Here is a 17,751-nt window from a genome sequence, read left to right as displayed (position 1 = left end):
ACTTTTCATTTTTCTTCAGTAGTGGTGCTTAACATATATTTTACACTATTAGCTCATTTGAGTGTTTTGACTTTTAGTTTATCTTTATTAAAATGATTACCAATATTTTGGTCCTTTATACTTCTCTGAAATTGCCAGACTAATGCAGCTGAACTTTGGCTTGTATCTTTCTCAACATAACATCATGTATAGTTCCATTCAGATTTGTATGTTGCATTTTGTCTCCAGTGTTTGTGCAGAAAATATCTGAATCTCAGTACTGACAGCAACTTTTGTCATGTGCCTGTCTTTGTTTACATTTGAGACTGTTTACTACTTATGCAGGTGAGCTACAGTTTCTACCACTATTTTTCATGTTCAAAATCTATTATAGTGTATGATTTCAAGTTTCACTCTTCAGGCAGTGCACAATTGGAAGTCCACTAATGACATGATCTTGTCTCCGTAGGTAGCCAAGACTGGGGTTTCGCTGGTTCCCAAAATGTACAGCGTATCCTGCTCCCAGCCCCAAACACAGTGAACACAGTGAGGACAGCAACAAACCAGAACTTATCTCAGCTGCGACACAGTGTGCAGGTGTCTTCACAAGGGGGGGTGACTGCCCTGCCGTCAGGGGCCACCATCCTCTCCGCTGGAGCCAACATTCAGGGGCTACAAGGCTTTGCCCTGGTGCCTGCCACGTATGTCACTCAGGTGAGACATCTTGTCTGATCACCTCAGTAAATATACTACACAAAACAAGTTAAAGAATGCCCACAACTGGAAGGCATTGGGAGATTGAGTGGTCTTTAATGTATTTTGAGTTGTATACATGATACCTCTAGTTTCTAAAATTAAAAGAAATAGCAGTCACAGCTACCTCCTTTAATTCATGTTAAAATAGTAATAATCAACTGCAATAGAATACGTGAATTGATGTACTTTAGCATAGCAATGACGAGGCATTCAAAGTTCAGTCTGCACATCTCTGCTTGCCACCAGGGGATGTTGTTCCTCTTCCTCTTCCTGGTCCTTGATCCTTGATAGATGGGGCTTTGAGTTGAAAGCCACCTATTGTATCTTTTTTTGGCCTTTAGTATGAATTGTCCAGATGTCTCACCTTAGCATTTGAATTGTAACTTTGTAATTGAAAGTGTAAAACAGTACTGCAGCTAAAGTATGACAGGTATTTGGGTACCAGGGTAACTAGTTTTCTTGGATGACTATTTAGTTGCATGGGAAACCATCAGTCCTTGGTTTGGTTCGTGCAGATTCTAATATTTGCAGGGAAATGTGGTATAAACTTACGCCCAAAAGAGACTTTGCCACTTTAAAAATGATGTTGCAAAACTGAATCAGTGCAGGACACGCTTGTCCAAACACAACAAAACTTAAAAGTGATGGCACATTTTATTATGTCTATATATTTTTAAGGGCCCTGTCACACTTCTGCGTAACCTAATTCTTTATGAGTTGGGCATTCACATTTCTTTCATTCGCGAGTCGATATGCACAATACACACCTCATGTGCATCTCAATCGTTTTGTGTAAGTATGGTCCAGTACAATGATTTTTTGGGGCATGCACCAGTCCTGCATCAGTCCAGCGCGGTAGGAGTCTTCTATGTGTTCGTGGGGGATAAGCAGTTCATACGCGCAATACGCTTATCTCCAGGCACGAAGCTACGAGCTCGCGATATATTGGACGATATACATAGCCTACTTGCAGTGCAGATACAATGTACACTGAACAAACTGCTAGCAAATGCCGACGTATTGCACGAATCGGTACTGTTTGTCCTGCGATCAGGTAGCGTATTGTATTTATTTGTAACTTATGACAAACTCACAGATAGAGTACATTTAGCGTACTTACCAAACATCCCGGGTACACTCGATATGTGGTATAAATATGATGGTTTGGGCGGCCCATGATGACAACAGGTTGATGTACACGCTATGGAATCTGCACTGGTAACGATAACAGCGGGAAACAGCCACCTTTTTAATAAATTGGGAATACGCTCGGAACACGCCTGGCATTCGTCATAAGTGTGTCAGGCATGCGGTCGGCATAAGTTGTGTGCATCCGAAATACGCTCAGCAGGCACACTGCATATGCAGTTATTTGCGACAAGAAAAATAGTGTTACGCAAATCCATCCACATGTACCTCGTGCGCAATGGATCGCGTTGAATTCATTATTTATACGCTAGATGTCGTCACACATAAGTCAAGGTAATCGAAAAAAATTGCAATTTTGAGCTTATGGGCTGCGTATTGAACTCATAAGCACTTGAAATACTCAAAAGTGTGGCAGGGGTATAAATATGAAAAGTTAAAAGAGATGCATGCTTGATCAGCTGAAGCCCACAATCAGGGTATTAAATGATTCAAACGGCATGTGGAACACTCACACTGATCAAAAAGACATGAAATGCCATGTGAGATGTGTTTTGGTCATTTTGAATGTTGATAAAAGATTTTGATCTGTTCAATGCAATTCACTTCATGCATTTATTTTTGGGGGGTGTTATCAAATCCAAGCTGTGGTAAAGTTTCTTTCTGCCAACAGTTTATATAGAAAGTTCAAGCTGGAGAGTTAGGTACCATGAACACGCATTAAGTGTATTATTGCTGTCACTCACTCACTTATAGATTCAAAAGCAGATGCAGCAGTCAAACCAGTCAAGTCAGCCACAGCAGCAGCAGCAGCAACAACAACAGCAACAACAGCAGACGATACAGGTGGCGCCTCAGCAGTCCCAACAAACGCAGCAGAGAGATTACATTCCTATTGCCAGTAGTGATCCCTCTGTGTCTGCATCTGTGCTGGCCAGGAACTCACTGAATGGGTCAGTAGCATGGAGTTCTAGTATGTCTATAATGTGTAGCAGGATTTATTACCTTATTAGTATTTGCAAATTTCATCACTGATCATTGGCTATAAAAGGCATGTCCACTGATCTAATCAGTTGCTGAATCCATGGCTTATGTGATCTATTTGTGATGTGTTCTGAAAAGAGGATTGCTATCATGATTTGTATGTAGTCGTTTCTTGATACAGGACTGTCATGATGTATTGTAATAGTTTTCCGAAACCTACCATATTTACTATGGAAATTCTATTCATTATGTGAGCGAAAAAACAGAGAAGTTAATTAAGAAATACAGTTTGCTCTACCACCATGTATAGTGTAATAAGGCACATTTTCGCCCTGAACTATTATAGTTAAAGTACGAGGACGCTTGCTTGGTAGAGCTAACTGTATTTCTTTTCTAAGATGCCAAATTTATAACTTTCTAAGGATAATTACGATTAATTTAAGGCAGAAAACAAACAACGGTGTCGGTAAATTAAGAATCCTCGCACAGGGCTAACTGGCGCACTGTTCTATTGATGTGTCTCTCCCCCTACGTTAAGACGAACGTTACCAGAAAAAAACAAATGATAACAGTTTGATGATGGTTTATGTTCGGATTAAATATCTTCTTAAAATTATTTGAATTACATCTGTCATTAACGTAAACCATATGGGGCAATTGAACGTCACATTTCTACTTCCAACTGAAGTTTAGATCAGTACATCTAGATGAAGCTGAGTAGTCAAGCGACATACCCCAATTGCATTGTGGGAATGTAAACATTGCGAACGTTACCGTGTCGCTGAAAACTTGTGAGTCGAATTGAGACATTTTAACCGTCTTAAAACATAAACATAATGTTTCCACCATGATGTTTAGCTGCGTGAAGCAACTGCAAACCAAGAGACGGAATGCAATGGAGTAGTTTACTGTAGGAGGCCGTACGAGGCGATGACAACTGACATGCATCGTGACATCGCTTACATTGTGACGTAATGCAAAATGGTTCGATTACGAGGGGGCAGACTAGAATCGTGCAGTGACGCCAACACATTGTGACGTAATGCAAAAAGTGCACATCATTGTCTGATAAAGTACTGTCGGCGCCTTTGATATTTCACCCGAAGCTTCTTAGAAAACATTGTGAAGGTTGAGAAACGGGTGAATTTAAGCCTTAATTGTTATATTGTTCTTATCATGCCAGTGTGATTAACATTTACGGGAAAGTATTTTGTTCTAAATCTTATTTGACAAACAATGACTCACTTTGGCATGTTATGTTGATTCTTCACGTCAAAGTTGTCTTGTTAATGTTCAGTGTCATTTTCAAAACATTATTAAATAGGTGTATCTATTTATTAGGAATCAAAATTATGAATATACAGACAAACTTTATAGATAAAAACAACTTCTTTATTCGGATGATGCGTATATTACTCTCCAACTTCTAAACAATGCCACCGCCTCTGTGGTGTAGTGGTTAGAGCGTGCGCCCGGAGAGCGGAAGGTCGCGGGTTCGATCCCCGACCGCGTCATACCAAAAGACGTTAAAATATGGTACTTGTTGGTCCCTGTCTGGCGCTCGGCATTAATGGGTACAACAGGGACTGGTCGGCTCAGAGTCATTATAATGTGTCTGAGTGGGGTATTCATGCTTCACTGCGGCATGGTATCTCAGTGGGCTAGCACTATAAAACCAGCTTAAGTCTGGGCTAGTACAAGCAGCCGCACATACACATACACCGCATGCACGTCGTCATATGAACGAAATATTCTCAAGCACAACGTAAAACCCAATTTCACGCCACTTCACCTCTAAACAATGCCACTCAAAGAAGCAAATTTATGAATTTTGTATGCCTTTATGAATTTGCCTGAATTATTGCATGTTCCTGATGTGTGCTTATATATCAGTTCAAGCACCTAAAAAATAATCATTTTATAACTGCCCATTCATACATCTGTCACAAGTTCTATTGAAATTATTAGATCTTTGATGGAAAACAGTACTTTCATGTATTAAAATGTCATAGCAAAACAATGAAGAATAGCTGTTCTCTAATCTGATGTGTCAACAAGTGAGTGTGATGTCTGGGACTGGCATTGGAATGATGAAACTTCTTAACATCATCTTGTTTGTCAGTCTGTTACCTTGTCTTTACATCCTGAGGGTAGGTTAATGGCTGGTCCCGTGTAGGACACCCACCTACGACTTTTAACATTTCCTATCTTTGCTTTCCAGAACAACAACGCTAGAAGCCACTGGTGCTCGGCCAAGAAAACCGTGTAATTGTACAAAATCTCAGTGCTTAAAGCTGTAAGTACTGCACTTGTTTTGCTGTTAATTCCAGAAGTATTTGGGGAGTCTAGGTCTGATAGGCCCCTGCAACCTATGATTGTCACAAAAAGCAACAGTGGATCTGGCTTTCAGTCTCAGTGTCTAGATTTATGGCATGTCATAATTTCTTGATAGTGCTGAGTGTTTCTTGTAACATTGGTGATTATCTGGTCCAGACTTGATAACCGGCCACAGTCATTGGAATATTGCAGAGGGTGATATAATGATTCATATTTTAATCTATAATTACAAGTATGTCACATTCTATTTATATGTTGTTAATGATTGAAGTATGACTATTATTTGAGGTGAAGGTTAAAGGTGTTCATGTTGATGTCTGACTGGTTCAATTTGTCCACAGATACTGTGATTGTTTTGCAAATGGAGAATTCTGTCACAACTGCAACTGTACAAATTGTGCCAATAACCTCGAGCATGAAGAAGAACGTTCTCGAGCAATCAAGTCATGTCTTGATAGAAACCCTATGGCTTTCCATCCAAAGATAGGAAAAACATGTAAGTTGATATAGTTTTATATGTAGTGGCACATCACAAAGTGGTCCCAGCTGATACTAGAGAGGTTGTCACTAGGGTCGCAGCTGATACAGGGGAGGTTGTCACTAGGGTCCCAGCTGATACAGGGGAGGTTGTCACTAGGGTCCCAGCTGATACTAAGGAGGTTGTCACTAGGGTCCCAGCTGACACAGGGCAGGTTGTCACTAGGGTCCCAGCTGATACTAGAGAGGTTGTCACTAGGGTCCCAGCTGACACAGGGGATGTTGTCACTAGGGTCCCAGCTGATACTATGGAGGTTGTCACAAGTGTCCCAGTGCTGGTTAAAAGGCCCCTGGCCTCCATGCTAGTCACAAGGGCCCCGTCTTCAATGCTTATCACTAAGAACAGGTGATAGGAGGGCAGGTTTCCAAGCTTCCTTGCTGGTTATAAGGGCCCTGTCTTCCATACTTGTCACATGGATTGATTATTGAGAACCAAATGGCAACTGAGTGTAAACAGTAATTGCAATGGAATGGCCCCTGAAGTTAATGTTGCCTTGTATGGAAGTTCAGTTCTAAAACATTTATTTCTCTTTTTCACAGCCAAAGTCGACGGTGATAGACGTCACAATAAAGGCTGTAACTGTAAGAGATCTGGTTGTCTGAAGAATTATTGTGAATGTTACGAGGTGAGGTTGGAGACTTTCATTCAGTATATATTTTAAAGGTGAAAATTTATTGATGTCAACTTCTGTAACATGAGGAACACAACAGTTTGGGGTATGTTCTTACTCCTTTATCAGCCTGAATGAAAAACTAGGAAGAAGATAGCTAAATGTTATATGGGTACACATGAATCAGTATAGATTTACATTTACCATTGATAAAGACAGATGTCTTAGATAGTTTGTGAAATAATTTGTCTGCATACAAGAGTGATTAAATTCTATATCAAAGTATGTAAAAAGTGATCAGATTTGGCTCGGATCACTTGTCAAGTTTTGTTGATGCATGTGTTGATTCCTTTGATTCCAGGCAAAGATTATGTGCTCCAGTATATGCAAGTGTGTTGGTTGTAAGAACTTTGAGGAGAGCCCGGAGAGGAAAACCCTCATGCACCTTGCTGATGCAGCGGAAGTTCGAGTGCAGCAGCAGACAGCAGCTAAAACCAAACTGTCTTCCCAGATGTCCGGCCTCCCGTCAAAACCGCCACTGTCATCAGCAAGTGGGGAGAGGTAGGAATCAACACAACATACCCTTAACATGATATAGTTCTTGTCTTGGATGCATCTCTGTGTGAACTCCAGGCTGGAATAGGTCCCCAGCAGCCTGTACACTGATGGCACTTTGCTTGTTATCTCAGTCGCTGGTTTTGCTGGTCTAGATTATTTACCGACCACAGTCAAATGCAGAAAGTTTGCCTAGCATGTTAAACAACAAACAACACTGGGTTCCTAGGGAAGGCCCATGTCAATGACTATCTGCGTGACATGTAGGTTAAGATTCTGAATGAGGAAATCTTGGCGAATTATCGTAAGTACACTTGAAATTGTGCTGTAAAAGTGTGGAGATGTGGCATTTTTTAGTGCTAAATAAATTTTAACTTGTTCTGCAAAGGTTTATGTGTACAGAGTAACTTGTTTTCATTTCTTGGCAAAGCTGTGCAGATGTATTAGTGTGCTATTAAAAAACATTGTTGATTCAGGTTGCCGTACACACTGATCACGACAGAAGTTGCTGAGGCAACATGTGCGTGTCTCCTTGCCCAGGCGGAGGAAGCTGAACGAATGAAGATGCCCCCAGTTGTTCAGGAGAGGATGGTCATTGAGGAGTTCGGACGCTGCCTCATGCAAATTATAGAATCTGCAAATAAAACTAGAGGTCAGTGCTTATCATTACACCAGTGGAAACACTTGTGCAGTGAGAATTCGAAAATATTTGAAACACTATTCGTGATTGCTGAGCTCAGGGTTATAGAAAGTTTTGATTTGTTTCGTATGCAGAGTTAATACAAGTTATCAGTTTCATTGTGGAGCCCCAGCAAAGTGTATTGTGGAGGGTAGAGAAATGGACATCATCTGTATGCCCCCAACATGTCCTTTTCATTGCTCACCCAAAAAACATGCAATACATCTTCACTGAACGTGGCACATAAGCACATAAATGGATCTAGTGTTGATCTCGTTACCTTTTGATAATTTGGGTTCTTTTTTAATTTATTTTTTTAGTTTTCATAGAAAACTTTCATTTTTATTTGAAATTGTTGTTTGTTTTTTAAAATAAATCTGATTCTCTGTATGGCTTAATGAAACGTGGGATACTTACGTCCGTGTCTTTTCTGATACAGCTGCTCAAGAATCATTGCCTTGATGGACAGAGACCAATATCCAGAACAATCCCTAAGGAGTAGCTGAATGAAGCTCCACTCTCTGTCCACCTCACTATGAGATGCCTTGTCTCCTTCCAGTCACATACAGTACTTCATGCAAGGAGTACACGATACATTGCCAGGCAATAGAAGTCCAATACTGCTGCTGTGTTGCATCCCATGGAATGCGCCTCATCTACCATGCTGGCCACGCCCACCAGACCATGTGGCAATGTGATACTACTGTGTATAAAGCAATGGCAATACATAGCTGAAGTCAGAATGTGATGTGCTGTTAGGAATGAAACGAGTTCTTACAACTGTGTATTGGTCTGGCTGAGAGCAGGACTGAAAGTGATACTGAAAGCTGGACCGACCACATGATGACTGATGTTGAGGATATGACCGTACAGTTCTAAGAGTCTTAATGAAATGATGTTATGATAATGACGTTAAGGGCATGGCCTTGCAATGATAAATGACATTGACGGCTAGCAAAGATGTCCGAACACCTGTGCCTATAGAAGCGTGGTCAGTGCAGCTTCACGACGGCCCATGATCTTTCCTGTCTTTGCGATGCTTGTCATGAAGCTCGCTCCCTCACTTGCTGGCATCTTGGCATTGCCCAGTACGCCTCCACACACCAATCTGGTAGGAATGGACTACCATCTCAGATATAATAATATATGCAGATATTGTATAATGTTCAACTTGTACAGTGTTAAGATGGTGCATATGTGCACGTGTATTATTCAGCAGATCATGCTGACAACAGATTTTATTGTTGTTTATTATCTATTGAACTGTATGATATATGTGAAATATGATAAACTATTGTTTAAAGTATTGTTCACTCCAGAGCATGAGCATTTGTACTATATTTATCGCCAGCACTCGGCAGTGCCAAACTGTTGAATTTTACACTGTGTTTGTATCTTGACTTGATGCTCTGGAGGGCTGGAATATTGTAGTATTTGTTTCAACAGTTGCATCCTTGTGACATAATCTGATGGTGTGTATTATAGAACTGTCCTCCCTCTGTTGCCCATGTTGGATGTGGGTTGGTAGCCCTGTGGAAATCATTTGTATAGACTGTAATGATAGTGCAATATCATGATTTACTCAGAATTAACTGTTGTATCCTGATCATTTCTCATTAATTGACAGTGCTCAGCAGTTTTGCCTCTTTTGGGATATGTGTGAGAATGGACTTGTGAGTGGGATAACCAATCCATCTGTATATGTTGACTCCTGTGCTGATTGCTGTGAAATCCTTGTAATGCAGTGTAACTTGCAATTCTTGTTGGAGAGATTTGCCACAATGGCAGCTTAATTCTGACGATATCAGGATCAACTAATGGAACTATTGAATACATGCAGACAAAATAACACACCTGACAAGTGATTTGTGATAAAAGTTTGCTATTCAGTAGTGTTGAAAGTGGCTATGCTGGGTTGGGACCTATTTGGCCATGCTAGGGCCTGAGGGCATGGTGCTAAATGGGACAAAGTGGTCAACTCATGATTCTTTTTTCAGAATTTGTTTGGGAGCTGTCAGTATGGTTGTCATTAATGATGTTTATCCTGGTACAGAATCCAAACAGTTCATGATTTGGTGATATTTGTATGAGTCTTTAAAGGGTTCAATCTGTCCAGACAGTGGATAAGTGATTATTATTTCTAGTGTTTATCACCTCCCTCAACTGCTGAGCACCAGTCACATCACATCGCCATTCATCCCACATTCTCCTCCATCAAGCCTATTTGAGATATATATATATTTTTACCACAAAGTAAGTCATTAGTGTATCAAGATGTTGTAAGGCCACCTCTGTTACACCAGCTGTCCTGTTTGCTCTCATCTCTGGCATAGTTACAGACAAGGACCACACTGGGCCCATTGCAGTTTCCTCAATCCTCGACTCTGTTCTAAGACATTTGACCCTTCTTCTCTATGTGTGTGGCCTTTTGTTCGTTGATAGATGGTTACATGCAGTGTTTGCAATTCATACTTTCTATGAGTAAGTGTAATTCAAATAGAATCATTTTTGGAAAACCTCTTTGACCTTTATAAGATTTTATCACTTAGAACACAGATTTCTGTAGTACTTATAGTCTTGCATTCAGTTGGTCCATGGTGGTGTTTTAGTCTTTTATTTCACTGAAATAAATCTTTCTTTTTTTTGGTTTTCTAACTTTACTTTCAACATAAAGATTACATATTAGTATAAACAATTTTTGTACTTAGTTGAGTATTGGTAAGTTTTTAAGGTAGTAAATGCTGAAAATATCTAGTTTTGTTTTTGATCCCCTAGGATGACCCTTCATATCAGTCACCATGACAGTGTTCACGAATGGTGTTTCAAGGTAACAGGACATTGGGTACTGCAAGTTTCAGATGTCTGTCTGACCCATTGAAAATTCACAGGACCCATAGAATAAAATTAAACATACATTTCAGATTTAACATTTCTTATAACTGGCACTGAAACTATTAACAAACACAAGATATATAAACAGCAAACAAGTGTCACATGTCAGGTATAACAACTTAAGTCAAAGTCATTGTGAAATATACAGTCAGACACTGGGGCTGGTGGGTTGTAGACTTCTATGGGACCGTTGGCAAATCTGCCGGATTTGTCAGAGGGTCAGACACTATTCGTGAACACTGCCATGTGTGTGGGTTTTGTTTTTGTTTGTTTTTGTTTTTGGGGTCTGGTTGATATGTAAAAATTCTGAAACAAATGTTTTACAAAGTCAACATTCAGCTCACCTGAAGTCCCTCTTGTGTCATGAAGTGTGGCATGCTATCAGTCTATCCATGTTACATACCATCGCCTTTAAAGCCCCGAGGCCTACGTAGGTGAATCTAATCCCCACAGTGGTGTCTCATGAAACTGCTGACAGAAATATGTCATTATCATGCATGCAGTGAAGATGTCATGTTTAGAAGTTTTATGAAACCTTTGTGACCCAAGTTTCCATTCAGGTGAGTTGGAAAGTGTTGTGACTATGTAATAATTATACTTGTAGTCTTCAAGGTCTGTGACTATAATTCTAAACAATTTTTATGGGATTTTTTGTAAATGATATTATTGACACACCCATTTTCAAATATCACATTTGATTCAGGTAACTGCTTTGTAGGGAATATGTTTTAATGTGCAAAGGTGTTTAGTCACATCTTAGAAAGTAGTTGATATCTACCTTAATTACACGTCCACTTTTCATTCAAGTAACATTATTCCCATAATTTTTTTCAAAAACATGCTGGAACATTTCAATGTTAAATCTTGGCAAATGTATAGTATTCCTGTTAAGGATCTATGTCGAAAAACAGTAGAATATGAAAAAGCCATCATTTGTGTATCAGCATGTCCAACACACCTCACATTCATTGCTTTGCCATCTGTTTACTTACATCAATACTCTCAAGATATGTCTATTGTTTATCCTCAGTTCTGTATACAAAAAATTGTTTATTATTGATCAACATATTTTCATTTAAGTTTCTTTTCTGTATCATTTTATGTGCACTACCGTGCCAAAATAGCGACCCATGTTTACCGAGACAATGTTTCAGTACAGCTAACTGCTCAATCAGTACCTTGAGTCCTGTGAGACAATGTGCTCATATTACTATCCTAGGTGTGAAAGAACTACTGACATGCTGAGCGTGAATGTTGTATGGGGAGATTGTGTTGACAATACATCTTCCAGACACTGATCATGTAAGGTAAAGGTAGGTAGAGTTGTATTCATTGCTTCTCTCTGTGGCGTTGCAGTGAAAGCATCATCAACCTCATCCAATGGTTGTGATATTGCTGCAGTGTTAAACAGCATGAGGACTTGCTCACTGGGAGAATGTAAATGTTACATTTAAATCATATTAACATTTTCTGGACTGTTTAAAAGTATTGTATCATATCAGTTGGATTATATTTTAATTCAGTAAGTTCTTTTCTTGAAAACAATTATGAACAAGAATGTTTGATAAAATTAAGATCAAGCTGGTGTTACTTCAATTGTCTGGAAATTCACATGAGCCTTGTCAAGTGGAACATTTTGGTCAGTGGACATAATTGGGATTAAAGCATTGTGTTTGACATTAAAGTAATGGAAAAAGTCACAGGTTTAAAGATTAGCTAAGCTTTGCTTGATTATGTGTCAAATGAAATATTGTGTGCAAAGTGCTAGGTCAGTTGTAGGTGAACAGGGAGATTCAGGGTGCACATGTTTTGTAGGAACTTGTTGGGATGACTGAAGAAAGTTATGTCTGGAGTGTAAGACAGCATTATTTGAGGGTAATTAGTTAGTGTCTTGCATTGAGTGGGTAAGATGAAAGTTGTTAAAAGACATAACAGGGATAGGTGTAATATGTAGAAGAGCATAAATCTGATGTATGTCTTTATGATGAGAGTCAGATGCTAATTTAAGCATTTTGTTGAGAGTGCAAGATGGTGAAGTGTAAGCCAAGGTTTGAGAGTGTGGGAGCCTGCGTGAGGAGGGTGAAAGCATCGTATGTAGAATGTCTGTCCTCTGTCCTCTGTCCACACAATCTCAGATTGCTGCTTCATCTTGCTTCTCCTAGTATGCAACTTGTAAGCTGCATGATAAACTCATTCTTAAATTGTGAATAAATTTAATGCAAAATATGAAGTGACTTGTGCTTTTGTGTGTTAAATTGCGCGTTTGTAGTGACACTGTATTCTAAAATATTCAGAGTCCCGGCTGATTGAAGCAACCGTAAAATCCCCTGCACGTATTGATGAAAGTCGGAGAAGTCCGCTGAACTCTGTCATAGGATCCAACCTCAGTACCCAGGTTTACTAACTTTTCTAAAGTATCATTGTGATGGTAGCGTTGCAACAATACCGCATTGTGTGTTCTGAAGAACTTACGCCTGGTAGACCTTCCGTCCCGGACTGTCATGTTGGTACTGCTCGGTTTATTCGCACCGGCACCGGAATATACACGACGGGCATTTTCTCGTCAGATCTGAACACACATTCAGATTAAACCAAATATTTTCGTAATTAAAATGAAATGTCAATGGAATTGTGGCAGGCTAACGGTAAAAAATTGTTCTTCATTGTAAATTGGCACACAAGATAACGCGATCGCCTTTTTAATGAGTGTTCTCAAAGAACGTACCTGAACTATGACACTTTTCTCGTATAACAACCCTTAAAAATAGTTTTGACTCAGGTAAATATTACAGTCATGTTTAAGGTAACCTATTTCAGTCAGGAAAACGTCTTAACCAGTTTCTGTTCGATGTGTTCACTACGCATATGTAACAAAACCTCTCAAATCAACAAATCATGACTCGTGTCCTTGCTTCAGGCTCCCCATTTGGAGACAGTCTGAAACAGAATAGGTTCCCAATACAACTCCGACGTGCGGGGTTACACCTTACCACCTGTCCTCATGTCCCAGACACGTGTATTCACCGGGCGACGTGATATAGCAGGAATATTGATGATTGCAGTGGAAGACGAATATGATGCGGGATTAGATCGGTGATGTGCTGATGTAAGTGCAGGAAGCCCACATCGAGTCGAGGACTGTTCACGCTGAAGAATCCACAAAATATAACTCGATAAATGATGAAGATGGTTACCAGCGTATCTCAACAGAACTTACGACAGTGTGCCATTGTCTTGTTATCGCATGAAACCTAATCACTGCTTGTGACTTTGTTTACAGGAATATGGATGAGTTTGTGCGTGAAGCAATCATGACAACAACAACTATTAACGTGCAGAAGATAAATGACAAAGTATTCGTGATTAAACACAACATCTCAAGAATTTGCATATTTTTGGTATTCACCGATTTGCTTTTTACTGGAATGTTTTGGTTCTTATCAAAATTATTTGAGGTCTTTTGGCATGCACACTACTGAGTCATAAATGATCAAAACTTGAAGATTTCATTTTGGTCAGCGAAGATTTTACTTGATGTGTCCGACTTTGTTTATCTCGGAAATGTGTTCATAGTAATAATTCATTTTCACTCTGGTGCTCTCCGCGAAGATCATCAAAATTGCGGCGTAAAGGAATATTCACTCACTTCACTGATGCAAGAATTTGAGTAGAAACCAATGGGATAGAAATGGAGGTAACCGAGTCTTTGTTTGATGTGTAACTTTGTTAAAAGAAGAAATGCATAACTATTCATTGGTGAAGGAAGTAACACATGTATTGCGTATCTGAACACTTCCTAAGTACAAAACAAGGGCAGCTGTGAGCACGTGAATACATTACGCGGAAAATGACAAAGGTCAAAGTCACGTGAATTCAACATTTCGTGTTGGTGCACTCTGCCTGAAGTGTACGCATTTGTATTGAGCTTAGATCAGTGTGACGCCTCTGTACATCGCGGTCCATCTCGTCCCATGGCACGAGTGTTTTGCCGGGTTCAAATCTGGCGATTTAGACTGCCTGTCCTTTGGAGTCAGCGTGGACTGCTGCTGTTACGCGTGGTGTAAGCGTATTGCGTTGACGTGCTGCTGTAGAATTTCAACACAATGAAATAAGGTTGCCTTTTTAAGTGGCATGATTTTGACCATCTGTGCTGGAGTGTACCGCTCATATCATTATGTGTCACCGCCGAATATGTAGACTGACTATGCAGAGTTGCCTTTCATTGCGACGTCCGTAAACCCCGGCTATCCCATCAGCTCGGTGTATCATAAATCGTGACTAGTGTCTGAATCAGATACTTCACCATCGATGGTAAGGCCATAATCTGCGTGCTTGACTCTGTGCGCAGTTGGCCATGTTATTGACCACGATGTCAAAACAGCCTTGATGCTGAATTCTGCCCCACGAAGGCAGTCCTGCACTGTCTGGTCAGAGATACCGTTTGCAATCCTGGCCAACGTTCCACAGCGCGATCGTAACGCTAATACTCCAATATTCTTGTACAGACTTGCGACAGTCGTAGCATGACGATCACTTTGTGGAACGGTGCCCTGCTGTTTAAGACGCGGACTGTCACATGACGTACCGTGATGCTGTTGAGGTAAAAGGCGACTATGCTTGTCGTAAGAGGCGACTAACGGGATCGGGTGGTCAGTTTCGCTGACTTGGTTGACACATGTCATCGGTTCCCAATTCCGCAGATCGATGCTCATGCTGTTGATCACTGGCTTGTCTGGTCCAGACTCGATTATTTACAGACCGCCGCCATATAGCTGGGATATTGCTGAGTGCGGCGTAAAACTAAACTCACTCACTCACTCACTCAGTAGGTCAGGAAGTCCTTGGCTCATTGCATGTCATCTATCCAGATGACCTGGATCGATGCTAATGACGGCAATCGCTAGACTGGCTCGTGCGGAATCGAGTATTTGCAGTCCGCTTTCATATGACGTTAAAAATCTTTTTAAAAAAAAACATTTTGCAGAATAAGCACGTACATCAACGTCTTAGTGTGTGGGATGTTGATTGTCTCTAATGTTTTTATGCCGTAGGTTGATGTTCCATATTGTTCTTTGAAACAACGACACTATTATTTTAGTATCTAATGTGCGGATGAGTGAGTGTGTGTACTTGTGTGTGATGTTTATATGTGATTTAAACGTACAAAAACTTTTAGCTGAATCAGTTTGTGGTTATTTTAAACAAAATATATTGTCAGTGCTTTACCTTCCTCCCGCATGTTAGGATATATTATGATACTAAAATAAAGAGCCCTACAAAAAGGAGGGGAGGAGTTTCCCATATAAAACTGGATTTTACCTTTCTGTCTGAAGGCGATAAAAGTCACTGCATGTCTATTAGACAACGTTGGTGTCGCTTAGTGGGTGAGGGAATGCTAATTCATGACTCAAATATATCGGCTGCAACCTTTCCTTGGACGAGTCGATTGAAATGAATCGGGGGTCAGACTTTACTATTATGTCAACCGCATGTGATCATTGCCCAATGAATTCGTCCTTACAGTGGGCGTTAGCCTGAACTGACCTACTCTACCTTCCTTCAACAACACAATAAAGTTAATGTCAATCAACAGTTAGCAGTTAGCGATATTCATATTACATGACAGACACCTGTTACTAATCGAGACCGGAGCAGAACGTCCCAACCGTTCAAGTCAAAGTATACTCTTGAATAACCAAGGCCAGGCATGTTAGCAACAAGCACCATGTTTCAACGTCTTTTAGTATAACGCATCAGGGATGGAACCGTCTAGTCCGCGCTCGCCGGACAGACGCTCTATCCATTCAACTTACTGGGATTCACAAGGTATATCGCTGAGGTCTGTAGCCGGGGGAGACAAGGGGGCAGGGGAGGAGGGGTACTTTATCTTCGTTACACGTGTTGATAAACAAGAATGATATATCAATGAATGAAAAACGTTTTCAGTATGACTACGTACAGCTGGGATACCTCCGTACACTGGCAAACATCTCCACGCACGTGTTACTTTAATGACCCACAACAAAGATATATACCAACTGAAGAATGTTCTTGGCTCCTAGTTAGGTCACGGTGACATGCGTACTGGGGTGTGTGGTATCCCTTCTCCTTGTAGACTACACAGTGTACATTTGCGTCCTTTGAGAGTCCCCGAACACAGCGATGGTGGGTTCGGATCCAGGTTCGCCCTGGTTATTTTGCTAGGTTCGATACAATATTTGTTAGGTTCGATACAATATTTGCTGGGTTCGATACAATATTTGCTGGGTTCGATACAATATTTGCTAGGTTCGATACAATATTTGTTAGGTTCGATACAATATTTGCTGGGTTCGATACAATATTTGCTGGGTTCGATACAATATTTGCTAGGTTCGATACAATATTTGCTGGGTTCTTATTGTTATTGTTCTCCCTAACGAGAAACATGCAACGTTCGGGGACCAATATCCTGTTGCGCCTACAACATGCCTTTGGCATGTAAACATTCCACACGTTGCAAACGCTCAAAGATCCGTACTGTTATTTCCTGAATGATTAAACGTACTCGTGCATTCCTTTGTGTTCAGTTGAAATTGTATTGCTAACAGTTCACGTTAATGTGCAAACCTGAAGTGACTGGTTCCCCGTGCATTATCTGAAGCAACTGGTTCACGTGCATTACCTAAAGTAACTGGTTCACGTGTGTTACCTGAAGTAACTGGTTCCACGTGCATTACCTGAAGTAACTGGTTCCACGTGCACTATCCGAAGCAACTGGTTCACGTGCATTACCTGAAGTAACTACAAAGTACAGCAAACCAGTCATCGGGAAAGACATTAGTGATGCAAATAATCAACTTTGACGCCTCGTAAAGAATACGACATGTATGTTTGTGGTTCTCCATCAGTTGTTGAATTTTATCTGGTAAAAAGTTGTTTCTTTTCCCTAATCAGATAGGGATTTCATAATCCAAAGGCAAAAGTTTGTTGGACATACTAAACAGACTAAACTGGTATTTGTGCTCAGTTGAGCACGGACTCCGACGGATAGTTTACCTTACTTCTGTGCAAATAAAGAGTCTCAAAATCTCCGATGCTTGCCAACGTGTTATAAAAACTTTATCCATGAATGTTGATATCTTATCAAGACACATGTGTGGGTAAGATTTGATTTATCCTTCAACATCCCGTATTAGTGATGTCATTTCATTGTTACGTCACAAGACGTCACACTGTTCTGCATTACAGCGACATCTGCAAGGAGAGATCGCCAGTTATAACTCATCCGTGAAG

At 40.3% G+C, this 17,751-nt stretch overlaps 1 protein-coding gene across 5 annotated transcripts in view; it reads left to right on the top strand.

Moving 5' to 3' along the window:
* Positions 1 to 12,702, top strand: part of LOC124275683 (protein lin-54 homolog) — a 30,845-nt gene extending 18,143 nt beyond the window's left edge. For 3 of the 5 annotated variants that reach the window (XM_046711316.1, XM_046711309.1, XM_046711342.1), the window contains exons 5-12: positions 449 to 693; positions 2,638 to 2,834; positions 5,087 to 5,161; positions 5,544 to 5,698; positions 6,280 to 6,365; positions 6,712 to 6,911; positions 7,382 to 7,557; positions 8,024 to 12,702. In XM_046711316.1, coding sequence (XP_046567272.1) covers positions 449 to 693; positions 2,638 to 2,834; positions 5,087 to 5,161; positions 5,544 to 5,698; positions 6,280 to 6,365; positions 6,712 to 6,911; positions 7,382 to 7,557; positions 8,024 to 8,046 — 1,157 coding nt within the window. In that variant the 3' untranslated portion in view covers positions 8,047 to 12,702. The remainder of the gene's footprint in view (positions 1 to 448; positions 694 to 2,637; positions 2,835 to 5,086; positions 5,162 to 5,543; positions 5,699 to 6,279; positions 6,366 to 6,711; positions 6,912 to 7,381; positions 7,558 to 8,023) is intronic. The other 2 variants (XM_046711332.1, XM_046711323.1) reach the window with 2 other exon arrangements.
* The last annotated feature ends 5,049 nt before the right edge of the window (positions 12,703 to 17,751 follow it).

The sequence above is a fragment of the Haliotis rubra genome, unplaced genomic scaffold (genome assembly GCF_003918875.1).
Source record: "Haliotis rubra isolate DU_JTF1 unplaced genomic scaffold, ASM391887v1 Scf105, whole genome shotgun sequence".
NCBI classification, from domain to species: Eukaryota; Metazoa; Mollusca; class Gastropoda; order Lepetellida; family Haliotidae; genus Haliotis; species Haliotis rubra.
The sequence above is the reverse complement of the archived record's forward strand: the minus strand, read 5'-3'. Positions and strand labels throughout refer to the sequence as shown.